Raw genomic sequence first — 27,979 nt, 5'->3', positions numbered from 1 at the left:
CCTTTTTACCTCTGTGTGAGGTAAAAGGCCCACATTTATAAGATTTTTAAACAAAATAAATGACTTGTATGATTTATGTTGCTCCATTAATGCTCAGAACACACACGTATATTTTGTCCTGCAACTATAAATTTTAGGCACGTTTTCCTTAAGGTGTGCCTTTAGCCCCGTTGTACCCTATTATACTTACCTGATCTTTTTATGTTCAATAACATGTTATTTGACAACTATTCAACTTCATTCTATAACACACCAAAAATAAACTTTATAGCAACAACTTTGTTGCATGCAGCAGATGAGGATCAAATTTATATAAAAATTTAATTTGCGTGCCACACAGAAGAGGGAAACATAATGTACTGGAATGACAAGAACCATACAGAGAGTTTCAGAGGGGAAGCCTTTTCTATGGAAAGTGGGTCCCATGAAAAGGAACAGGCCAGAATTTCAATCTGTCACCCAGGCAACATGGGCTCTAAACAATCCCTTCACTTTCGTAGCAAAAATACCCCCAACGAGAAAAAGAGGTCCAGTGTCCTCCACACTTCAATGGGCAAGATTAGAGGAAGCTGAATTAGCTTTAATGGTCACATAACCCAGTGAATCATCTTAACTGGATGAAAGCCATAATCGCTTACAAGGCCAAAAAATGAAAGCTCAGCCAGTCGAGTTATTACGTTCTATAAATTTGTTGGTAGTTTGCCACGCTTGAAACTCGATTGCAGGCTGTTGGGAGCAGCCCATGTTAGACGATAAATGAGTCACACGAGCATGATGTGGACTTTGGCATCGAGTGTCCTGAAAATGAGACCCGAATCCTGCAAACAAACAGTTGCCACGACAACTAGCCAGTCAAACTTGGATTGTGGAGAAGGTCAAGCCTGTTGGCGAGAGACAGAATGTGCAGAATCCAGTTAGAGGAAAAGTTTTGCAATGTGAATACACCCCACACACTACAAAAATCCTTTTCTTAATTAATATTTTGTGAACAATTCAAGTAAACCAATTATTCTCTTTTTCTCATATTACTCATATCTGAGTTTCTCACTTCATGTTTTATTTTTAAGTTCAATGTCACTCAAAAAGAAAAAAAAACTCATCACAACACATTGAACAAATAAAAAACATTGAATCAGTGAACAAATCAACCCCAGTAAAAAATATACTAAAATATATTTGAAATAAATGTATTTTATGTAAAGTATACTACAAATTAGAGCTGTGCAATTAAACGAAAAAGAGTTTTGATTTTGAAAATACAATAATCGGGATAAAACAGATATTGTGCCCCATTCCACCACCTTTCCAGCGCTGTGCTTTTGCTCCTCCATAAAAGCTCAATTTCACATGCAAATCAGTAAAATCACATAATGTGGCTTTTGCAGAATGGGATGTGCTTGATTTGTATAAGTATATTCAATTTATGAATGTTTTTAAAAGCGTGAAAGAGAACTTACGGAGCAGAACATGGACATGTAAAGTTAACTTTTAGCTCAAGGAGTGCATCTAAATGGTCAAATACACAAAAAAAGGTGTTAAAATGAGCCGCTTAGTGATTATTCATGTATACCTTCATGTAATACATGAACATAAAGAGCTGACAATGAAAATACACATGTAACGGTAAATTGGATCTGTGCGGCTCTTAAAGTGACAGCGGGCTAATATTAATCCATTTGTGCTTAATATTAATCAAACAACAAAAGACAAAAATCACACACTGCCCTTGAGTGAAAGACTTTTGTAGCTTTAATAAGAAACAAACACAGATTAATTCTTACAGTGAATGCTGCTTTATTTTACATTTAATTCTTCATTTCTGTGGAATATAGGCTGTTAACTGATTGATTTAACTTGCATAAAAAAAACATTAAGGAAAACTTTGTTTCTTTTGTATCTTTTTATTCTACTGTATTTATCTTTGTTTTTTTATTACTGGCTGTTTAATTATTTTCAGCAGTTTTGAGTACTTATTGTTTGTTTACTTACTGTTGCTAGTTACCTAATGTTCTGCTGTGGTTTTGAAAATTGTAAATTTCACTGGTCTCTAAAATGTAGATGTCATGGCAACCTTATTTACAGGAAATTTATCTTTGATATTTATCACTATCTTTAAATAAATCACTCATATACATTTTTGGTCATTTAGCCCCCTCATAATCGTGTTAAATAATCATGATTACAATATTGACCAAAATAATCGTTATTATGATTTCTGCCATCATCGAGCAGCCCTACTGCAAATACATTTACTTACTGATGTATTTAAAAAAAAAAATACCCTGCAATTGTACTTTTGGTATACTAAACTGTTATACTTAGGGCGAGATTTACTAAACAGGCCAATTTAGCGTTAAAGTGCAATTATATAAAAGTACAGATGGGAGTATTCTGAATATTCTGTGTGTGATTTACTGACAATGTGCACATTAAAGAACACAGACACAGCCAGACCATTTCCATAATGACCAGCGCAATCTACCAAGAGCAGCGCAAATTACTTCCATCTTTAAGACATGCTTTTTTGGGCCGTTATATAATGGTGCAAATACCAGTAGTTTGATAAGTGCAAACGTTAGTAAATTGTGTTGTGTGGTTCATTTTAATTCTATCCTCCAATAAATTTTGCGTCTGAAAGGGATACTCCTACAAATATATATTCAATAAATCAGGCACAAAAATAACTTTGTCCAGGCCTTTTCAGTGCTAATTCTTCACTGCACATCTTTAGTAAATCCTGACAGTACTCATTTTATTTATTTATTTATTTTTTTGCAATACTGACAATACTATCGGTTTGCGGTGGTGCAAACTGTTAGTAAGGTTAGTAAGGGTTACACCACCCCAAAATGAATATTTTGTTATTATGTCATTCTAAACCCGTAAAAGCTTAATTTGTCTTCGGAATACAATTTAAAATATTTTGGATAAAATCCAAATTTGACTGTCAAAAGCTTTGATTGTGACTGTCCCATTGACTGTCAAATAATTAACACTGTCAAGACCCCAAAAAATATGAAAGACATCATCAAAATAGTCCATCTGCTATCAGTGGTTCAATCTGAATTTCATGAAGTGGCGAGAATTTTTTTGTGTGCAAAGAAAACAAAATATCGACTTTATACAACAATTTCTTCTCCGTGACACTTCCTGCAAGCGTGTTCATGAGTTCACGAACAGACCACAACGTATGCGTACAGACGAAACACTCCTCAGATCACGCACAACCCATGCACCGTGACCTGCTAACGTAGAGGCCAGCATACAGACAGAGAACCCGGAAGGCGCTGTGTTTACACACAGAGGAGAGGCACGCTGTTCATAGCACTTAACACTAAACCGATACCAATTGCGCAAACTGAGTAAAATACAATTGCTTGCATACAGGAAGCGTCTCGCTCATCTGAAGTGTGTTTTGTCTGTACGCATGCACGCATGAACGTGGTCTGCTCGTGAACTCATGAACGCGCTTGGTGGAAGAGTCATGGAGAAGAAGAAATTGAATAAAGCAAATTCATTTGTGCACAAAAAGTGTTCTAGTCACTTTATTAAATTCAGACTGAACCTCTTATGGCAGATGGACTATTCTGACGATGTCTTTCATACTTTTCTTGGCATTGACAGTCAATGGGACAGTCACAAGCCTTCCGGTTTTCATTCAAAATATCTTAAATTATCTTAAAAAATGTGGGTGAAGGTGAACTAAGCTTTGACGGGTTTGGAACAACATGGGGGTAAGTGATTAATGACAAAATTTTCATTTTGGGGTGGAGAAACCCTTTAAAGTGTGCTAAATTGGAACAACAAATTGTGAATTGTGAATACTGAAGTTTATTTGATTATGCTAAAGTGGAACTATTCTAAGTACACTTGCATTTAAAGACCGATATTGTTCAAAGATCAAACAATCCTCATTAACAGTGACATTTTAGGCCTAATATTAAGATATGGGCCTTGTGTACAAGTAGTATTTCAAATAGGTATTACTTATTACTTATATCAGTAAGTCTCGAGCGATATGTCAGTAAATGTCAACAGATTTGAAATATACTTAGTATGAAATGTATTTTAAACGTATTTTTTTTTACTAGTGAATGAATGGATCCATGAAAAAATCAGTAAAAATATTAGAACAAGTATTTTGGTGAACACATTTTTCACTGAAATATTTTCTTTTGTGTGATGTTTTTTTTTTGTTTTTTTTGTTTTTGAGTAATGAACGACTGTTATTGTTTAATTAATTGTTGAGTTAATTATTCGATGACATTCAAAACACACACAAATAAATACTTATCAATCTTTAAAGCCATAAAAGTCAGTGACCATCCATCCATCCATCCATCCATCTTCTTCCGCTTATCCGGGGCCGGGTCACGGGGGCAGCAGTCTAAGCAGAGAATCCCAGACTTCCCTCTCCCTAGACACTTCCTCCAGCTCTTCTGGGGGGACACCGAGGCTTTCCCAGACCAGCCGGGAGACATAGTCTCTCCAGCGTGTCCTAGGTCTTCCCCGGGGTCTCCTCCCAGTGGGACGCGCCCGGACCCCATACTTCCGGAGCACCCTCCACAGGCCGCCACGAGGGACACAGTCGAATGCCTTCTCCAAATCCACAAAGCACATGTGGACTGGTTGGGCAAACTCCCATGAACCCTCCAGCACCCTGTAGAGGGTATAGAGCTGGTCCAGTGTTCCACGGCCTGGACGAAAACCACACTGTTCCTCCTGAATCCGAGGTTCTACTATCGGCCGGATTTTCCTCTCCAGTACCCTGGCATAGACTTTCCCAGGGAGGCTGAGAAGTGTGATCCCCCTGTAGTTGGAACACACCCTCCGGTCCCCCTTCTTAAAAAGAGGGACCACCACCCCGGTCTGCCATCCCAGAGGCACCGTCCCCGACTGCCACGCGATGCTGCAGAAGCGTGTCAGCCAAGACAGCTCCACAACATCCAGAGACTTGAGGTACTCAGGGCTAATCTGACGTGACAGCGGGATTGAGGAGATCCTCAAAGTATTCCTTCCACCGTCCAACGACATCCCCAGTTGAGGTCAAAGTCAGTGACCAAATCACTTAATGAATCGAAATCAGAAAGCAAATTTTTTGGGTGAACAGACGAGATCAATTAAAATCACTCCTAATAAAATAAGTGAAGTTTTTTTCCCTTTTCCCATAGGCAAATTGTATTTTTGACATTGTTGCTGTTGAGTTAAAGTACAAACCTCACAAGAGTTTCTTTGATTTATGCTTAAAACATCCCGGTTGACACTTTTGGGATGAGTTAACATGACACATACACAAAAAGACAACTTTGACAGAGATACAGCGTCAAAGAGACCAAAAGAAATCAGACAGACATACAGAAAAAATAAGAGAGGAAGTACAAAAAAACAATGAAACAATGACATAAACAGCAGCTATCATACCATGATGCATGAATCCATTGTCACACAGCTCCACCCCCAAGATCAGCGCCTCTTCTCTGCTTCGGCAGTCACCCTTCATTAGAGAAAGAGACAAGTGCCACTCTCATGGTCTGCTTACAAGTAGTCAAAATGTCACAGACCCTCCTTTGAGCTACCGAAAACCACATTTAATTTACACAAACACCACTACGGTCTGATCACCACTCTGTGAAACCTCTGACGGGTCACTTATCTGCCTGGTAATAATTTCATAGAGTCAAACACAATCAAACACATTATCTTGAACACTCATTGACTGTGAAAGCAGCCTCTAAATATCTGAACCACGCTTCAAATGTAATCAAAATCTGTATTCTAAAGATGACTAGTCTGTTTTAACATAGATATTTGACTAAGTGACTTGACGCTAGTTTATTGTCACAGTTCTCTTCCGTTTCAGCATATTTGAGATTGTCCGGCTTGTTTAGGAAATAACTACCACTTTTGCTCCATTCTTTCCTCTTGTCTCACTTCCCATGGAGGTCAATGTATTTCCAATCTGTATATAAAGCAGTATCATAATACAGAACATCAGACTCAAATCTTACCTGTGCTATCAGCCAGTCTATCAGCTTGTTGGCCATCACCACTGATTTATATGTTCGTAGATGATAATCCTTATCCCTGTTTGGAAAACAAGGAACATTTGACTTGAACAGTTGAAAAAATGTCTCCTCTTTACAGTAGCCTCAAGAGACACACATTTCAAGCTAAACTTTAACCTTTGCTCTGACTTGCATCTGCCTGAAAAGCTCTTGAGAGAGCTGTTCTGGGCTTTAACGTCACAACAACCCTTTCCTCTCAATTTTTGGAGGCCCAGACAAGTTTTTTACCTTGGATTTGTTTTAGGTTTGAACAGGGGTCATAATGTTTGATCGAATAAGGACCCTCTGCACATATTTTGCTCTTGCTGACAACGCTAAATGACACAAAGTTGATTTGGAGAGCTAAAAGTCTACTTTTTTTTATTTATGATAAGTGGAGATGTTCAGTGATAGAAAATGTCAAAAATGTATTTTTTTTCTAGTTTTTATATTTTAGCAGTGGTGCTTTGATTAGCATGCTGACAATGTGCAAATTACCATTTACAGATTACAAGTAAACTCACTTCATTGCTTTAATCGTTTACTAAAGTCTCTCTCTTTGTCTTTGCATGATTGTTTTTTTTCTTTTCTTTTTTGTTATTTTTTTATAAATCATTGAGCTAAGGTCTCATTTTAAAAAGGCACTTGTCATCATAAAAAGCCACTGAATAAAAAAAAAAAAGTGATGTGTTAAAAAAAGTAACGTGACATACAGCCAAGTATGGTGACCCATACTCAGAATTTGTGCTCTGCATTTAACCCATCCACAGTGCACACACACAGCAGTGAACACACACACATCGTGAACACACACCCGGAGCAGTGGGCAGCCATTTATGCTGCGGCACCCAGGGAGCAGTTTGGTGTTTGGTGCCTTGCTCAAGGGCACCTAAGTCGTGGTATTTGCAGCCCGAGACTCGTACCCATAACCCTAGGGTCAGGAGTCAAACTCTTTAACCACTAGGCCACAACCTCCCCATGGAAGAAGGATTCAGTCGTCAATAGCTTATTTTTTATGAATCGAGTTAATGATTAATTGTTTCGCTATCAAAAAACACTTGATGACACCTAAAGCCAATAAACAAACCAGTAAACAAATCAATGAACAAATCCCCAAAAGACCTAAAGCCACTGAATGAATCTGCGAATGAATACATGAACAAACCACTAAATAAATCTGTTTTTTTTTTTTTTTTTTGTGAGCTACTTCTTTTCAATGAATCATTGAGTTAATGATTCAATGCCTCATTGAAATCACACAAAAAGACAGTTGTTACCATCTAAATCCGTTGAATCAATCAGTTAATGAAATGATAAACAAATCAGTACATGAACCTCAACAATTTCTTTGCTAAACAGAACATCCTGGTTGTAACTTTTGGGGTGTGTGAAGATATGACAGAATTGAAAAAATACAACTTTAACCATGGTTGAATTAGCTCTCTGACAGTGTGTAAATTACAGGCTTATGCAATTAAACCATTCTGGAAAAGTGAATTCAGTACCAACTGAACACAACGCTAAAGCCATAAACATTCAGATGGGTTTCTTTGGGCACTACATTGCATCTCATCATGTTTCTTAAGTGTCTAGAAACTGGTATTGTATATTTAAAATGGTCTATCAATTTAATGTTAATTAAAAAAAAATGTGTATCAAGACCGTATGTTCTCTTAACAAACATGATTCACCATCCCAGCAGAGGTCAGCAGGTGTCTCAGCTCAGTTTAGTCCAGATCCAGGGCCTGGAATGGGTCAAATGGATGCTTTGTGGCTGCTTCCAGACCACAGGAAATGAAATGGAGCAAAAATTTTCCCATGAAGCCAAGGGTCTCTTGGGGGACATTCACTGCGCTAGGTCAGAGGGCTAACCAAGGGCCCACACCCTACAACTCACACACTCTCAACTCCAAACTTAGCTGTTCACAATTCAGAGAATTCTAAAGAGAAACATCCCCATTGCATTTTTACACAAGCAAACACCTCCAGCGGAAATGGGCTTTTTCTCTCAAAGGAATCCACTCTCGACATGCACCTCAAGTGTTTGTGATGGTTTCTGTTCGATTTTATAAGGATTTGTTTTAATCACAGACCAGAAGTGTGATTCTGGACAGGCCTTGCCATGATTTAACCGCTACAGACATGGAGCCAGCCCTTTCCTCTGTAGCTGTACCCAGAACTGTCAGCGTGACAAATGAGGGTAAACAGCGTTACCACAGGCAGTCATATGCCTGGCACAAGAGCACTGCAATCTGTAGGACAAGTGTGTGCAAAGTCAACCAAATTCTCCTCACTCTCCTGATTTTGGGCATTTGGTCATTTTTAAACACTTTTAGATATTTACTTTCTTTTTGTTCTACTTCTCACTGTTATACAGTATGTAAAGAATGTTACTCATTCTGGATTTTGGGGCACAGAAGAGCTGAATGTGTGTTTTTTTTTTTTATGTGGCTAAGGTGGGGGTGTGAAACCCCTCCAGAGCCCCTCCAACCAGCAGGAAATACCAGGTAATTAAACTAGAACTGGATTTTCCAATTATAGCTTTGTAAAGAAGGGATCTTCAGTACAGGGTACAGAAATGTGAGAATATATGAATTCTTAAGACCTACTTAAGAATACTTCCTCAAGGAGATCTCAGTAAAAATTCCTAGTTCCTACGAACCAGGGAAAATGGTGCTCATGTTGCCAGTCACATGATTGTCAGCTGTAAACAGTGTGTTACTGATTGGACAATTAATAAATCATACTTGATTTTATTATAAAAATAAATAAAAAATAGGAAAACTGACATGCTATGGTTTTAATTTCCTGTCTCAAAATCCTGAAAGTCTTTTAAAAAATGTGGACATTAACTTGTTTGACTAGTAAAATAATCAGTCAAGCAAAAACGTACTGCACCCCATAATAATGGCCCATTTCTTGAGAATTATTGTAAAAGTTTTCAGCACTTCAGTTACAAAAGTGTTTATATTTAAAATCTGTGCATGTTACCGCAAAGCACAATGCCTTATGGGATTTACAAAACATTTTTTTTTATCAATTCTTCCTTGTAAAGATGTGGACTTAGATGTGGATAAAAAAAAGTGCAACAGGTGTGATTGCATCATATAATAATTGCTATTAGTAGTGTTCTTCGTCTGGTTGACTACGTCTTGTATAAATTTTTCTGAAAATTCCTGTCATATGCACATAAACTGACAGTCACCACTGATAAGCTACAACTAAATATTGTAGAAACTTAACTTTCTTTAAAGTTGCTTTGCAATGATTTGTATTGTAAAAAGCACTATACAAATAAACTTGAATTGAACTGAACTGAATATAAACACACATACACACACACACACACACAGTACAACCCAACAGGCCTTTAACAGCTATTGTAGAATTTAGCGGAATGGATCCATCTGATCATCCGAACAAGAAAACGTGCCCTCAGAGTCCATTAGCTTTGTGTTTGCATGCAGAATTTAATGTCCTGTGGTCTGTCAGCTGCCAAAATCTCAGAATGCACCTGTTTCACATTTAGGGCTCCCACACTGATTACTCACATAGGAGCATGATACACATTGTGTTCAACTCTGTGAACTAAAAATAAGACAATGGCTACAAAATTAGCTTATGTGCTTAAACATGCATAAAACTATAAATAACTGAACTAATTAACTAAACCTGATTTTTTTTTTTATCCCTAATCAGCCACTCGTTATTTCCTATAGGTTTTATCTTGAGAGTGGATGGTGAAGCGAAAGGGGTTCGAAATCACCTGGCGGAGCTGGTGTGACTAGAGACAGCTGTAATGAGGTGGAACTAAGCTACTGGCCCCTTACCTGATCACCGGTGTGAATAAACTATGGAGTCTGCAGAACAGCCTCACACCCTGAGGGGAAGAAGGACATTTGTTATTGTATGCCAAACTTTTCCAAAGGGCAAAAAGTGACACATGGCTGCATGACTGTTTGAGTTACCTTGGAGATGACATCCTGCATGTCACTGCGAGGGTGGTATGTGCCGTCATCATAGCGGAACCTATAGAGCACTGGCTCCGGCTTAAACTGGTGCTTGTCTGTGACTGAAATAAGTTTAAGAGTGTGGAGATTCAATTAAGACTAGAACAAAATGCATCCACATAAATTTCAAAATAAAATAACATTTTCACTACTGTTTAATATTTTGAGGTGAGTAAAAAATTTTTCAATAGAAATCAATGTTTTTATTTAGCAAGGATGCATGAAATTTGATCAAAAGTGACAATTTTTACAGTGTTACAATTTTTGTTATTATTATATCACGATTTCCACAAAAATAGTGTTTTTAATATAATAACTTTTTCTTGAGCAGCAAATCAGCATATTAGAATGATTTCTGAAAGATCATGAGGCACTTAAATCTGGGGGGATAATGTAGAAAATTCAGCTTTGATATCACAGGAAAAAAATTACTTTTTAAAATATATTACAATAGAAAACAGTTATTTTAATACTGTCATAATACTATTCCACAATATTACTGTTTTTATTGTATTTATGATCAAACAGATGGGAAAAATGGGAGAGTTAAGTATTAAAATAAATGGAAATATTACCAATTATATTAGCAATAATACTAATAAAGTTCATTTACAAGCACTCTTCAAAATAATTACATAGTGTAGATGACAACCATTTTTAAAAATCTTTTTTTATTTTTTTATTTTTTTTTTTTGTACAGAGTGTCAATTTGCTTAAATATAAAATATATTCATTAAAGTGGTTATTTCGAGCTGTAGTATATTCCACTATTACAATTGTTCAATTACAGAGGAGCTATGCAGATTTCTGGTCATGTGATCTCAAAATGCTTTATGAAGAATAAAACAGCTTTTTTAAAAAGACTGGACTTATTTTTTTATGTTAAACATATTTGCTAAAGATTAAAGTAATTCATTTTTTTTATTATTATTTATTTTTAATTTTTTTACTTTTTGCATGGTTCATTTTTTTATGTTAAACATATTTGCTAAAGATTAAAGTAATTCATTTTTTTTATTATTATTTGTTTTTAATTTTTTTACTTTTTGCATGGTTCATAAGCAGCTAAATTAATTTATAAAAAAATACAACATTAACACTGTAATGTAAAGATTTAAAATCCATGGCTTATACTCTTTTTTGGAATTCATTTTGCATGTGCAAGGCAACAGAAATTCTATACAATGAGGCTGAAAGAATATCTTTGTTAGTATTAAAATCTTTTACAATGACACAAAAGGCTACAAAAACTTTTAAGGACCTTCAGAATCTTTCAATGGAATTTAGAGGCTTTCAGCTCCATGTAAGCACAAATGCAAGTAACACTAACATGCTTATGAAAAGTAATCCTGCTGTTTCTGCCAAATGAATTCATCCTCCTCAGCGAACACTCAGCAAAGGCTTAAAGATCTTTCTCACCAAAGCTGTAAATGCGAGCGAGTGGACAGAGGGCCCTAATGCTCAAATTTATTTCTCCCTGTTAGGAAGCGGTGAAGTGAGAAGTGATTTAGCATGAAGTGCTGGCTCAAAGCCAGTCAGTCTCCTTTATGGAAAAAACTAGTCCATACGGTGAGCATGCATTAAGCAGAACTCGACCCCACCGCCCAAACAAACGACAAAAGAAATAGCAGACAGAAGACCAGCCATTTCCCTCAGTATTAAACAAACAGCGGGGTGTGAATGGATGAATATTTGTAACACTTTATATAAACAGAGACAAAGTTATAAAAAGCCATCTGCTCTTGGACGCTCCCAGAATTCCTCAGGGCTTGAGAACAATGATGTCAGGGCTCTTGAAATATTAAGAGAGCTATTTGTCGAATCAGCCATCTGCATTAAATGGATAGTTCACCCTAAAATGAAAACTCTGTCATCATTTACTTCCCCTCATGTCATTCCAAACTTGTACATCTTTTTTTTTTTTCTGTGGAATACATACAAATATATTTTGAAGATTGTCGATCACCAAATGCTTTTGACTTCCATATGGACAAAAAAGAAATAAAACACAATAGAAGTAAAAGGGACTCTAAACTGTTTGGTTATCAAAATTTATCTTTTGTATTGCATATGCATACAGGTTTGAAAAGACATGAGGAGAAGTAAATAATAACAGAATTTCATTTTTGGGTGGACTATCCCTTTAATATATTAATAATGCACAAACTGTGTTGATGAAAATTCAACTGATTATTTGAGCTAAGCAGACACGAAATAAATGTCTATCTTCTGGTTTTGACTGATGGTAAAAAGCTTTTAGTTCAATACGGTGTATTGCCTTTTTTCATATTTATAAGATGTGCATGTTTTAAAAGTTTTGTCTGTATTGTATTTTATAATTTGCTATCTGACTCTTATCTATCCCTCTAATAAATACAGTATTGTTATAACCAAGGCAAAATAAATGAAATTTTAGTCGTACTTCATTCACTCCCATGTCATTTCAAACCTGTATAACCTTTCCTCTTATGCAGATTACAAAAGATGATATTTTTATACAGTCTAAGTCAAAATCAGCATTGGACCGATACACAATGAGCCATTTTTCAAAATATAGTTGATGATACAGGTTTGGAAAGATATGTGGGTGAGTAAAACTGACACTGACTGTTCTCTATGTCTATAACACTGTTTTCTTTTATAGTAGATGTTTTTTTTATGATTACTTTAATGTTTTTATAACTTAATGATATGATTAAATAATTATTAGTTCACAAACCCCAGTTATACAACATAGTTACTGTAAAACGTTTAGCCAACACTGATATACAGAAGGTCAGAATATGTTAGTAAAAGATCTATAGAGTGGAAATATTACTAACCGTGGTGTATGATGCCGTTTTCCAGGAGAGCCTGGCCCAAAAGAACCCCTTCCTCAGGGTTATTGGTCTCTCCGATCTCCATCAGCCAAGACACAAACTCACTGAGAAAAGAGAGATGGAGGACATATAAATAATGTGAGGAAAACAAAGAGGGACCCATGAATTATATGAATGACTATCAACAAAATCAAATAAAACTGAGTTATCACACCACAGAGACGAGCTCGATGATTAACAGTCTTCTTGTGCAGTGAGGTGGAGTTTAGGTCTGGTCACTTTTCCTTTCTTTCTTTCTTTCTCTCTTTCAACACATACTTTCCAGCATCTATCCATCTATCGATCCACCAAGGCATCTATCCATCCATCCATCCATCCATCCGATAAAAAAAGATTTATTCCTTTTCTAATTCTCTCATACTCTTTTTCAATCTTTCTCTGGTTTCTTAAGTTAGTCTTTTTCTCTCGATAAAGCTAAACTGACTGCCCTGTATAATTTAGTAATTTTGCTGGGTAAAGCCACTGTCTCAGTGGAGGATATCTGATTCCTCTCCCTCCCCGCCTCTCCTTCCCATCCACCTCTCCGCAAAACCAAAACGAACAAGCCAAGCTCCACCAGTGTAATCCTGCGGCACTTCCCAGAGTTTATGGAACCCAATGGTGATACAGCATGAGAAACTTCTCAGACTCCAGCAGACCTCTGAGGCTTTAGGAGAAGAATTTGTCAAAAAAGAGACCAACCTTAGGTCTGTATTCAAAAGCGTTCATAAATTATAACCATTTAAGTTCAGATAATGCTTTTTCGCTGACTGAATTAATGATATGTAGAGATAGAAACAGAAAGAGAAAATGACAATGAATAAAATGAATAAAGAAAGATGAACACAAGACATAATGTACAAATGTGTAGCATAACATCAGCACAGTAACTGCGACATAATAGATTCAAAGATTGAAAGAGAAATAATGCAGGGTTTGTCAGTCTGCTGTCACTTTGGTAATTGCTTTACAGCTGTTATCTACTTTTTTGCATTTTTGCATTTAACTGTACATAAAACCATGGTATTTCTGAAACTCATTTTAGAAAGCAGTTTTGGCACATGTATATGGCATATGTAAATATATTAAATTAAATTTATGCAATTAGCAGAAACTTTTATCCAAAGCGACTTACAGTACATTCAGGCTAACATGTGTTCCCTGGGAGTCGAACCCACAACCTTGCACTGCTTACGCAATGCTCTACCACTTGAGCCACAGGAACACTCTGTGTGTGTGTGTGTGTGTGTGTGTGTGTGTGTGTGTGTGTGTGTGTGTGTGTGTGTGTGTGTGTGTGTGTGTGTGTGTGTGTGTGTGTGTGTGTGTGTGTGTGTGTGTGTGTGTGTGTGTGTGTGTGTGTGTGTGTGTGTGTGTGTGTGTGTGTGTGTGTGCTAAAAGTGAATTTAACCATCATAGTATTATAATATGCACTGCAATAGATAGTTAAAAACTAATTTTCAAATATGCTTATTGCTTATTAGTTGGGTAAAAAGTTTTTGTGCAGTCTCAAACTCCATACGATAAACTTGCAATTTAATACAAATATTTGTAGTTCTTACAAACAGAAAATAATTTAACATGGGTAGATATAATAAGAAAACAACTAATTTTGAACTTAATGTACCTTCTTTGTGCAGAACTAGTGCTGATGTCCAAGTAAAGATACTATAGAACTATATTTGCTAAAGTGGAACTATGGCAAATATAGTTCAGGTAGCCTATACTGTAAATATCTTGAATTTAAAAACTGATATACAGAGATCATACAGTAGTGATAATCAAGCACGTTTAGGCATAATATTAAGAAATGTACATTGTACAATAAAGAAATACTTCAATTAAAGTGCAATTATAATTTTATAGGAGTAAATCTTAAGTCATCAATAAATATAGGTATACTTCATACTTTTCGTTTGACAGTGTAACTTATTGGGCAGTCTATGGGACAGTCTCAAGCCTCCCGGTTTTCATCCAAAAAATCTTAAATTGTGTTCCAAAGATGAACAAAGCTTTTACGAGTTAGGAACTACATGGGGGTAAGTAATTAATGACAAATTTTTCATTTTGGGGTGGATTATCGCTTTTATGGATTTAAAGTATACTTAATATGAAATATATGTATTTTAAATTAACTATGGCACAATTTATTTTACTAGGGGTACATATTTAAATAATAAACACCACATGATAAATATCCAATACAGTGACTAATACCGAAATCAATCCATCAATCAATCATGAATGCTTTAGAATAAAATACTAATAAATGTCAATGCATTGTAATTTGCTTTGGATAAAAGCATCTGCCAAATACCATATGCTAGTCCTGAGTGAGAACAAAAAAAAATCAATTATTTGAACAGTTTGTTGCAACCTTTGCTGCAAATTCAATACTCAGAAATTAACATGTAAATTTAGCAAATAAAGCAAAGAGAGAGACACTTATTGCAATAGTTGGGGCATAGAGATACATGAAGTAACCAGAGATGAGATTGCTCAAAAATACTGGCTGTGAATCACATGTTAAAATAGTAAAACAAACCGGTGGCCAGATCACCACAGTGTTTCAGCACTCTTACCCAGACAGAGATATATTTTCAAAGGTTCTGCTGTCATATGTTTCTTATATCCATCTGGCTCTCTGAAACAAGCACAAACCACCCACTCATGAACATTATCTGCTGTCTGTGATCTCTATCCTTAATGAATCCATTCCCGCTCCAGACCTCACTGTCTGTGTGCTGTCTGGAAATGCTGGGGAAAGAAGCTGTTCTCCTAAATCCATTTACAATATAACCTGGCCACAACTATAAGCAGTTGTTCTTTGAGGAGGCTTTTTTATTATCATCTCCTTTGAACAGGCAAATCCCAACCCAAAATGACATTATAAAGTCTTTTTTGCGATTGTCACAATGTTTTGAGTGTCTTATGTTTGCGAACGGTGAGACTGTCGTATTGACATCTCAAAGGGTTTAAATTATGAATGCCAGCTACAGAGACTTCTGGACTGCCAGTCAAGCTGAGTTAATCTAAGTCCAGCCAAAGGATTTTCCAGCACACTTAAAGCAAAAGAGATCAGAGCAGGAAAAATCCAACACATCTTGGAACAATTTCCTTTATATTTTCTGGTCTGGGTGCTTCAGCGTAATGCAGACTGCAGATGTTCACACTTACATCTTCAAAGGTAGGCGTCAATATTTCTATCAGATCAAACTTACTAAAACAATGATAACTCATACAGAAAACTACCTTGTGGTTACTAAGTCATTGAAAGACATGTTCAATTAATATTCAAAACCCTAGGTTAACATAATCCTGGGTAATTTTGTTTCACATTTCCCTGGTTTAGTTCTTAATCCTGAGTAGTCGCAGGTTATAAGGTTTATGTGAAATCTGTAGGTTTATATTCTAATTTGCATATATATGAGTATAAAAATTTATTTGTTTTAATAGCTGCTTGTCCAAATATGTCTGAAAATGTTGCCAGATAAATCTGCACTGGATTAAATCTTACCTTTGCAGTTATAGTTATTGTTAAGACACATCATTAATATTTAATGAGGCAAGCGTTAAGGTAGTTTATGATTGGTTGGTTTATGCTTAACAACTTCATGTTACAATTTAGCAATGCATTGCAGCACAACTGCAGCACAACTGTTTACTATACTGATAATAATGATTGTTTCTTGAGCACTAGATCATTATATAAAAATGATTTCTGAAGGATCATGTGACACTGAAAACTGGAGTAATTGCTGGAGCAACTTTTACTGGAGCAATTTATAAAGCTGCAGTCCATAACTTTTGCCGCTATAGCAGTTAACGCTCTCGCATAGGCAGCTTTCATTGGCCAAGGCCCGTCTATGAGGCCATTTTACTGACTCATGGAAGAATATTGTAGTTGGAGCTACTTCTCTCTGTTTAGGTCTATGACGAATCACGCAGGTACTGGGCTATAGTGATGCGCGGGTCGGCTTTTTTTCCAACCCGCGGGTCCCACTTTTCTGAAATTATTTGGCCCGCTCTGCAAATAAAGTAAAATTTCTTTACCTGCCCCGACCCGCCCCGTGCATCGGGGACATCACGGAAGTTACGTTGCTACTCAGACATTCGTATTGTAACCTTATCAAAGAACCCAATAAAATATTAAAGTATTCCAAATATTTAATATAGTCTATAGAGAATTGTACTAGTGATGGTTCGTTCGTGACGTTCAGGTAATCCACTGACTCATATTTCTCATTCCCTGAAGTTCCTCCCTCCACAGCAGCGTGCGAGAGCGGCGCTATTAGCAGCGCATGCGCAGCTCGTGAACAGCTCTGTGAACTGTTTCATCCTGTCAAAGAGTTACTTAAGATTTGACGGAGCATGTGATTTGTTGAATGTAGTGAACAAATATGATATTACCGTTTGTGAACGAGTTGAATGAACTGATACATAGCTCGTTCGTGAATGAAATGAATGAGAGTATACCGGGTCAGTGAGCCATGCATGTAAATCTCGATCAGCAATCAGCAGATACAAAGCGCAGTTATAGATGCACATACGCTTGTTTTCATATTTAGCATACAGAACATAACTCCACGTTTAATCCATGATTTATTAATGTGAATATATTATATATGAACAGTCTGACCAAACAATTAAAATGTTTAATTATGCAAGAAAACCTTGCGCTTTGTTCATCTGAACAACTTATTTAGACTATTTATTTAATGCAAACATGCACACACTTTAATAAAGCCAAATCAGTTTTTGTCACAAGTAAATACGTTTGTCTACTTAAGCCATAACACATAAGACAATCTTTTTCGCCACCTGCTGTGGCATATTTGTGTATAATATGAAGAAATGGTCACTGAACAAATTCATTTTGGTGAACGAACTGAAAATCAACGAATCTCTTGAAATAATCAAAATTTCCACCATTAAATTCCACGCAGCATAAATTTATTTTTTTAATTTTTGTTTTTAGTGACCCACCCCAACCCGCCCCGCAATAAAGTGCCAATTTCTTAACCCGCCCCAACCCGACCCGCAGGTTACCCGCGGGGCCCGTCTGGGTCACTGCTGGTTTACTCCGCAGCGGTACCTACCCGAACCAGTCTAAAATAATCTGAATATAAACATTTATTATAGGTGTACCGTAGTGATTCAGCATATGCAAAAATCACTGTTTAGAAAATGGATTCATGATATACTCGCTTATTATATAGATTTTGTTAATTTTAAACACAAAAAAGTTATGGACTGCAGCTTTAATATTAAAATATAAAAATGTTATTTTCAATTGCAATATTTGAATTGTAATATTGTAATAATATTTGAATAGAATTTCAACTGCTGTAAAACTGTAATACTTTCAACTCCCTTAATTCCTCATATTTTCTCCCAAATCAATCCAAATAAACTGAAATAGTCTACAGATTCCATCTGCTCATAACTACACTCTAAAAAATGCTTGGTCATTTTTTAATCCAAGTGTTGGGTTCAGCCTTATGGGTCATTTTAATAGGTTGGGTTTTTTTATATATATTTTTAGCCAAGTGCTGGGTAGCTTTTCAGTAAGTAAGTAGCTGGGTCATTTTTAATGCTGTTTATAAAAAAAAAAAAGGACATCTACTCAACTGTTGGGTTGTCCCCACTGCTGAGTTACATTCAGAGTGCAGGCTTTTTGCGCAATATACGAGAGAAAGCAGTTCTCAGCGCCGCCAATTTGGTGCACTTCTTCAGTGAAATAAAGTTTTGTATATATTTTTTATTGCATTTATAAACTCTTTACTGTGCTGTAAATTATATTATTTTTCAATGCAACATACGGACGAGATATCAGTCAGCTTTGTCAACTGCGGTCATTTTGCATGATGGAAACGCCTTTTTTCTTGCATAACATAAATGGATTTAATTCGTTATAATATGAAGTTGAATTTAATTCGATGTTAAAATATGTCCTCTAATCTCAGAGCTCTTTGTTTATGGGCAGGTTTTGGAGTCAGTCACGGCATCTTTCAGCTACTGTACGAGTAAAACTTAATGCAAGATTCACAGGCACGCAACTAGCACTATTTCAGTAAAAAGCGATTGCAGAGAATGGTTGAATACACTTAAATTAAGTTTAAATGTATGTGATATTGTAATCTTTTTTTTTGCAATTCGTCATGTATTTTGGCCATGTGTTATTACCTATTAATACATTTTCTTATTTTGATTATTGCTGTTGCCTCTAGTAATTCTGTGTGATTGTTTTATGTCCATCTCTTTTTAAGCCAGCAGTATAATATTTTTTAAACAATAGTTGACTTAAATAAAACAACCCAGCATGCTTGTGTTCTGTCCAATATTTACCCAGCCCTGGGTTGCCAAATAACTCAAGTTGGGTTGTTTTTAACCCCATGTATAGGTTAGCATACACTTAAGTAGTGTATGCTAGTTACCTCTGTGGTGTTTTTGAACAGTTTAAAACAAACTGAGCTGTGCAGGGAACTCTGGGTACCATTTAAAGCAGACCAGATTTACACTGCTAAATAGAAAGCAGGTATAAAAACATTCAACCAGTGCTCTTAAAAGAAGATTCACAACCGAAAAAGGACCTAGGAGCTATTTCTTTAACACATAAGTCAAATTCTTCAAGGAAAAGAAAAGAAAAAACAAAAGACAGATGGACTCAGAAAAGGACAGATTTAAAAGCACAGAAATGGATGGGTAATAAAACCATCCCGACTTAGTGTTTGAGATCTATTCATCATGTACAGTAGCCCGAGATCTGTTCACCCGAATGCTGTCCATCTCTAACTCCATTATACTGCACTGCTCTGTTATTTATGATGTTCATGAAATGGTATGTACTCCGGTCACTACAGTCACTTACTTCTACAGCTACACACTCTCATTCTCAGCCTGTAACTCACACTCCCATGATACTACAGGTCACGACCCCCAGCATAATCTCTCCTGGAGTCTATCACAGCCATTATCCGCAAAGACAGAGCACAGAGAGCCGGCTCTTTCTGACCTACCTTCCAAGGAAGCACTTGGGGAAGGTGGTGAGTTTGCGCTTGCGGTCCTTAATGAGGTGACCCTGTTTACTCATGAGGTTATAAAGCTTCTCGCCTTTCTCAGATATCATCACCCAGGTGTCCTGCTCCATGCCCAGTCTCAATGCTGGAAAAGCAAGTAAGAGAGATTGCACTTTCACAGATTCAATAATTCATTTTGGGATTCAATGTGTCAATGTATTTATTGTTACAAAGTTTTATTTGTTTATATTTTCAGTTTGTTTTAGATGTTTATATAAAATAATAAAACAATATAATATAATATAATATAATATAATATAATATAATATAATATAATATAATATAATATAATATAATATAATATAATATAATATAATATAATATAATATAAATAACAAAAGAATACATTATAATTATACTACATGATAATAATTAACAACAAAAACTGGACAATTACAGTTACATTATAATACTGTACAGCAAAATCTGACCATTAAATCTCAAATTAAAAATTTTTAAAAATTTGCTAATATATAGATATAATTTGATATATATTTTCTTTATATTGAATCTACATTAATTTTAGGATTCAATATATTTCTTGTTACACATTGTAATTTATTTATATATTTACTTTGTTTTATCTGTGAATATAATATAATATAATATAATATAATATATTATAATATAATATAATATAATATAATATAATATAATATAATATAATATATTATAATATAATATAATATAATATAATATAATATAATATAATATAATATAATATAATATAATATAATATAATATAATATAATATAATATAATATAATATAATATAATATAATATAATAAAAAAACATTATAATAACAACAAAAAAATATACAAAATGTACAGCAAAAACTGACCATTACATTTCAAATGAAGGTTTTTGTTCCCTCATAGTACACTTAATGAGCTGTATTGTAATTTTCTTTTTTCCCCCAGCAGGTATCATTACATCACTACTTACTTTTTCGTCTTTCTCTCTCTTTTAAAATGGCCTCCAGCCACTCCTGCTTCTCCTCCGGCGTCTTCGCCATGCAGACGAACCACTTGTTCTTCGCTGTGTTGTGGATCTTCCAGCCGTTGTTCACGATGTTCCCGCTGCTGTGGTAATCCGCTGAGGAAAAACACCGACAAGTAATCAATGTCTGCCTGTCAGAGACGCCTTATATAGCCCTCCCGGGCCACTTCCTTGAATTTTCCAAAACATATTTTCTTTTGTCTGTGTTTGTCTACATGTGGCACGACCCGCAATGTTCTCCGTTTCGCATTCTTGCCTTCCCTCCACATTTGTATGCCAGGCTATCTATCAAAGCGGCCCAGATGACAAAATGGATGTTCTTGGCCATAAACAAAGCAGTGTGAACAGCCCAAGAGAACAGTAATGTTCAGAGCAAATTCCCACATGAAACAGGCAACAAAACAAAGCAGCCCATGAATGAAATGGATCACAGGCAGACGACGAATCGATTGCTCTAATTACAAGGCCGTGAAGAATCGACATGCTATTTGAACAGTCCTGAAGAACAGGCAGGAATTAAAACCCATCTTGAAGCATTGATTGCATCAATGTCTCAAAGGAACAAAATCCTTTAAAACTTTTTTGCAAACTTTTTAAACAACACCGTGTGTGGTGGTTTCTTAATAGTTTTCATGCATTGTTTTGGGATAAATACTTCTCTACATTGTACAGCCCCATGCTTTGCAATATCATTTTAATACATTAACAAAATAATATTATTATTAATACTAATAATTTACTATTGTTGTATTATATATATATATTTATGATTATTAATAATATAAAATAGTAGTTTTAAATGTTTTAAATGTTATGTGATTATTATTTAATTCTATTAATAGCATTAAAAATAATGCAATTGTGCAATTACATAAAGTTACACGTTAAACAATGCACGTTACCATCATGTTAATACATTCACATGTAGTTCACCAGTTAATTTGAAAAGCTCACGTAACACACTGCTGTTTCAAAGAAGTAGACTACATTTGCTTAAAACTCCCTTATTTGGATGATGATTATACAAAAATCATGACAGCCCTACAAGCAAAATCTGACAGAGTATAACTCTGAAAACCATATGCGAACAAACACCTCAGCAAAAAAACAAATAAGCTGAGATGTATTCATCAGTTTCTTTTCTCGTGCATTAGAAATGGGCGGTTCGTTCGCACCATAATCAGTCAATCTGGGCGCCTGTGTTCCCTTCCCCTGTGAACGGCCCGTGTGTTGCAGTGATTACGCCTCTCAATTCAGCACAGGAATTGGATAAATTACAGACATCCATCTGTACGACCACAGGCAGCATCTTCCTTTAATTCAACCATATCAATTTCCAAATAGCTCTTAACTTTCATACAAAAACCCATCAGTTTTAAAACCGCTTCATTAGCCCGTGCAGTTTTTTTTATTCATTATAATAGAAAGCTACAAACTTTTACCTGAAAATTCTTTCTTTCATTTAAAACAACTGACATGCAAATCAAAGAGAAGCTCTCCATCTATGACTTAGAGTGCACTTTTACAGCCGCGCACAGGAAGTCTCCATCAACGGCTTTCAGTACACGTAAGTCATAGTCTATGCCTGGATTTTACACGGACACATTGGGGAGAATGGGAAAACACCCACAAGCAAATGCAGCAGTGTTGGCTTTGTTTAGACTCCATGGACTGAAACCCATTCATCTTCAGAGCAGCCAGATATTAGGTCCGCCAGGGAGCAAATGATTGCTTCTACAAATATAACTGATAATCAGGGCCTCTCCATCGCCAAAACACACTCGACTCAAGAGTTCATCCAGTCACCGGGCTCCAAGCACTTGTCATCCTGCCCAGAAAATGGCATTTTTCTAACCTTTAGCTGTAAAAGTAGTTAAACGCTTACCCCACATGCTTTGAAACTATAAATTGCTATAGAGCTAGAGTTAGAGTTTATTATAGTTTCCCCCTGAGGGTGCAAAGATTATTCAATTATTTTTAAACTAATGGATGGATTTCCATTAAATCCAATTACAATATGTTTGCTGTCACATGACTTGTATGAACTACTTTTTAGAGCTTAAGAGGCCTAGTACCCAATTACTTACATTTGGATAAAATCCTTCTTTCATGTTTTACAGAAAAAAAATAGCCATATGAAGTTTAAATTATTCATATCAGGGGTATTGGTTAACTAAAACTAAGAAAAAAAGGTACTTTATCTTTAAATAATAGACTTTAAATAAAAGACTTTAAATGTAAAATTAATATTATCCTCTGAAATGAAAATAAATCCATCTAAAGATGCCATTACAATATAGTTTCTTTATTTTAATTTGACAATAATTTAGGAATTCAGAGTCAATACAGAATAGAATAGAATAGAATAGAATAGAATAGAATAGAATAGAATAGAGTGCAGCATTTATCATTTTCACTGTATTAAAATACCTAAAACTAAAACTGGGCAAAAGAAAAAAAACGTAATAAAATGGTAAAACACATCTCAATTACTGAAACTTTAACTACAATTAAATTAATACAGGAAACAGAAAAATAAAACTTAATTCAAAATAATATAAGCAAACTATAATAGTATCTCAATGATGCTAAAAATAACACTGTTATGGATTTGTAATGACATGAGGGTAAGTAAACAACACACCTGTCCCATCATCTACATTCTCCACCTCCATGACCTCTGTGTTGATTCGACCTCGGAACAGATAACGAGGAGCCTCAGTGGCCATCTTACTGTTTTTCAAACGCCTGTAACAGATCCCAGTACAGAACCATTACTGAGCTTCTCTGTTATCTCATTAAAAACCAACACAGCTGGCAACTGCAAGGTTTGACAGGTAAAAGTGAAAGCTCACCTGTTCTTCTTCTTACAGTACACCAGCAAGTTGTCAAAGAGAAAGAAGATGCGTTCCTGGATGTTCCCTGCAGAGATCTTCAGCAGAACTCCCTGCATGAGCATCTCCGTACAGCTGTCTGTGATGTTGGAGCCCTTAGTGTGGAAAATATTTTTTTCTAAGTTACGTGCCACAAATACAATTTTATTTAATACTTTTTATCAAAATGTTTTGAAAGTGAAAGTGACATTCAGCCAAGTATGGTAACCCATACTCAGAATTCGTGCTCTGCATTTAACCCACCCACAGTGCACACACACAGCAGTGAACACACACCCGGAGCAGTAGGCAGCCATTTATGCTGCGGCACCCAGGGAGCAGTTGGGGGTTCGATGCCTTGCTCAAGGGCACCTAAGTTGTGGTATTGAGGGTGGAGAGAGCACTGTACATGCACTCCCCCCACCCACAATTCCTGCTGGTACAAGACTCTCGAACTCACCACCCTTCGACTGCGAGTCTGACTCTCTAACCATTAGGCCACGACTTCCCCGTTTTCTTTGTCAAAATAAAATAAATTAATTTCTGTTCAGCTGTCTGTGATGATGAAGCCCTGAGTAAGGACAAAAAAGAAAAGATATTTCCAGAACTATCACTAATAATTTCTAAAAATGTTCTTCTGTGTCCTACAGTTGCCATATTAAGAGTTATAACTTCTCCCATTCATTTGTTTATGCAAGTGGTCCATCCCTTATACTGCTCTGTCCCACACTTTGTCTTGTTTCCCAGAGTGCTCTTGGTTAATACACAGAACACTGCTTCATAAGACCTGCTGTGAAGGACACACAGCTGCGCAGGAGGTCAACAACAATGAGCAACCACCCGCTTCCAGTCGTGTGGATGTGGAAAAACCACTCTCCTATCCCATCTCCACCCACAGCCAGTGAGAACAGACAACCTCTTCCTCTTCCCCCAAATCCAGAACACATAATAACGCAGTGATGTATTTCACATTTAATAGGAGCTGAAGTTCATGATTACGAAGCAAATCTCGGATTCTTTGCTTTCATTGTGCGTGTGCATCCCGTCAAAGGCCTTGTTTCCTGGACATTAAGTAACAGGAAAGAAAAATGCCAGTAATGAAGCACAGAAGGCTAAAACAGATTTGGAAACTGCTTCCAAAAGGTCACAGTGTACTTCATGAAAGTGGTTTTGGAATGGTCACTGCACTCCGAACAGTTTGTATGACTAAATGGTGCACTGAAATTTCCCCATAATATGCACTGCTGTCCTCTGAGAAACTTAAAGTGATAGCTCTGGCCACACAGACCAAATGCAGGCCTATATAATTTCTCGCTTACCAGAAGGGTGTGACGGCTCAGATATGTGTTACAGACAGAATCAATCTTGCAGCGAAATTGTAGATCTTAAAAACAAAATTCAGTCAACATTTTCGAAACCCATGTCTGACTGTTATAAAACATTCCACTATATTTCCCTCGTAAAATCTGACTGCCTGTTTTTCATTCTGCGGTATGTTTTTACAATGGTTGATGTGGACAGCGAAACCTGGCTAGGATCATTTCAATACGCACCCTGAATGCTAAAACAACATGACCTTTGTTCTGCAAAATTTCTTTTTAAAACACAAGGACACGTGCAAGGCTGCTAGGATCGAATTCAAAAGTCCACTTATTCGTTTAAAAATAGTTGCGGTCATTGCTGTTTAATCCTGAACTCATTAGGACTGCTTACAAATTCATTTACTTGCATTCTTGAATAAGATGTGGCTCAGTGACTCATGAAGCAGGTGGGTAAACAGATTCAAAAGGATGTAAGCATAAATGCTGTTCTCTATCACCATCTGCAAAATATGGTTAAAAATAGATCTCACGCCTGCTGTGAAGTGTTCATTCTGAGATTAGACAATGTTGAGTCTAATGCTGAGTGAAACAGGAAGTTGTACGTGAGACAGTTAAACTCAACACTCAGTAGAGAGACTTTCGTGCTTAACGCATTGACTACAATCGTTAACTCAGTGTCTAGCGCCACTATGCCAAAGTAAAGTGACTCACACCTACCACAGTGTCCTATCAACAACACCCACACTCAAAAAACCTAGACTTTGGACTCTGTTGAAGTCATCAATAAATAAATAAAAATAAAAATGCAGTGCCATTATTTACTCTATCTACATAATTTTCTTTCTTCTGTGGAACATAAAATTAGCCATACACTAAAATTTAATGGTGACCAGGATCTGTTAAACTACATGACAAACGTAGACCATTCGATTCCTACATCCCAGATGTTCTGACATCACATGCTAGGCTTTTGTGAGAAAAATACTAATAGCCCAAACATTATTGGTTTTCATGTGATGCATTTGAATATGTGCATATGCAAATGAGAATTATCCAAAGTTCTCTCATGAAACTCTAGATGGGGCAGTCTGATAGGCTCTAACTCAATCTGACATAGTGACATCATTATTCAAATGGCACATGTTTTTATTTTAATTTTTTCATCAGTGGCCAATGAACTGCTGCTCAGCATTCAAACACTCTGCTATTGCTTGTTTTAGCAGTTGCAGCACGCTTCAGAAACCCTCCACCTCCCCAGCTCCACCTGTATAGATCTGCTACAGGGTGATTTCATGTATGTTGTATTTGAGGGTTATTTCATGTTATATGTTCAGTAGCAATAGACCAAAAACATTAACATTGCCATGTGCATAACCATGCTAAAATCTCTGAGAGTTGTTATGAAAATATATGAAGTTATGATAAATAAGGTAAAATTCCAAAGTTTGGGGTCTAAAGGTTATTTGAAAGAAGTCTCTTATGTCCACAAAATTTGCATTTATTTGATTAAAAAAAGTAAAGGCAAAACATTTCAAATAACATTTATTTAGATATATTTTTAAAATGTAATTTATTCATGTGATATCAAAGCACAGCAGAGATTATTCCACTCTTCAGTGTTGCATGATTCTTCAGAAAAAAATCTAATATGCAGATTTTATGCTAAAGAAACATTTATTTTTATCAGTGTTGTGGTACTTAACAATTTTGTGGGACTGGCAATCCATTTTTTGAGGATTCTTTGATTAGAGAGTTCAAAAGACAAACATTTATATGAAAAAGAAAACTTTTGTAACAATCTAAAGGTCTATACTTTAATTTTTAATAAAATGTCATGCATCCTTGCTGAATAAAAGTATTACAGAGATAATGGAACTGTTTGGTTACCCATATGCTTCAGAATATCTTCTTTTATGTACAGAACACAGAAACTCATACAGGTTTGGTACAACTTGATGGTGAATAAATTATGACAGATTTGTCATAGGTGTTTTAGGTGAACTACCACTTTCATTTTTATCAGAATAAAACCAGATCCCAAACCTCTAAACGGTAGTGTATATTTAAATATATATTAATAATATAAATTATTATCATAAATATTTTGATAACCTCTCGTTTGTCTTTTATTGAAGAAAAGCCATACGGATGCATATATCATGACAAAATTTTATTTTTGTTTTCTTTGAACTACCACTTAAACTATAGTAGTCACTCCATTGTCTAAACTAATACATGTCCTGGTCGACTTTTACATCCTAATGAATTTGAGTTCACCTTGTCTGTGTCTTTTATTTCACCTCTTTCCATCTTTTCCCAAAGCCACCGAGCACCCCGCTCACATAAAACCTCACTGGATGGGTCCGTTACATAAACCCCAAGCACAGAACCCACACTGCCCGCACAATCACCGCCATTGTTACCCTTGGCCGGCAGCCCCATGTCCAGTCACACGTTATTAAGAGGGAAGTCTGGAGGATAAATGAGTTTCGAACTGCAGTCGACGATACCTGCTGGTTACTCAATAGGATGGCAGCAGAATACATCTGCATGTTAGATATAGTTTGTGGTTAGTTTATAGAGCACTTGTGAAAGTATCTCTGCTCTAATAAGCCATCTAAATATGAATAATGGCCGAGTTAATCTCGTGCCATGGTCAAGCAGTACCATTCAAAGTGGGTCTAATTAAAGGCACTGATGCAAACAGCAGACAGTGCTGCCATAGTCTAAAGAGCACTCAGCTGAGCTGGGGGGTGGAGGGAGGGGTTCTACGGAGGCTGAAAGAATGGACGGAC

At 36.1% G+C, this 27,979-nt stretch overlaps 1 protein-coding gene across 2 annotated transcripts in view; it reads right to left on the bottom strand.

Moving 5' to 3' along the window:
- The window catches only part of prex2 (phosphatidylinositol-3,4,5-trisphosphate-dependent Rac exchange factor 2), a 149,047-nt gene that overhangs the window by 81,759 nt on the left and 39,309 nt on the right, over positions 1-27,979 (bottom strand). For both annotated transcript variants that reach the window (XM_059524606.1, XM_059524607.1), the window contains exons 7-15: positions 23,845-23,978; positions 23,634-23,737; positions 20,936-21,085; positions 19,929-20,073; positions 12,877-12,977; positions 10,013-10,116; positions 9,875-9,924; positions 6,009-6,084; positions 5,422-5,494 (exon numbers count right to left, since the gene is read on the bottom strand). In XM_059524606.1, the coding sequence (XP_059380589.1) occupies positions 5,422-5,494; positions 6,009-6,084; positions 9,875-9,924; positions 10,013-10,116; positions 12,877-12,977; positions 19,929-20,073; positions 20,936-21,085; positions 23,634-23,737; positions 23,845-23,978 (937 nt within the window). The remainder of the gene's footprint in view (positions 1-5,421; positions 5,495-6,008; positions 6,085-9,874; positions 9,925-10,012; positions 10,117-12,876; positions 12,978-19,928; positions 20,074-20,935; positions 21,086-23,633; positions 23,738-23,844; positions 23,979-27,979) is intronic.

The sequence above is a fragment of the Carassius carassius genome, chromosome 35 (assembly GCF_963082965.1).
Source record: "Carassius carassius chromosome 35, fCarCar2.1, whole genome shotgun sequence".
Lineage (NCBI taxonomy): Eukaryota > Metazoa > Chordata > Actinopteri > Cypriniformes > Cyprinidae > Carassius > Carassius carassius.
Note: the sequence above shows the minus strand (reverse complement) of the source record. Positions and strands in the feature narration are given on the sequence as shown.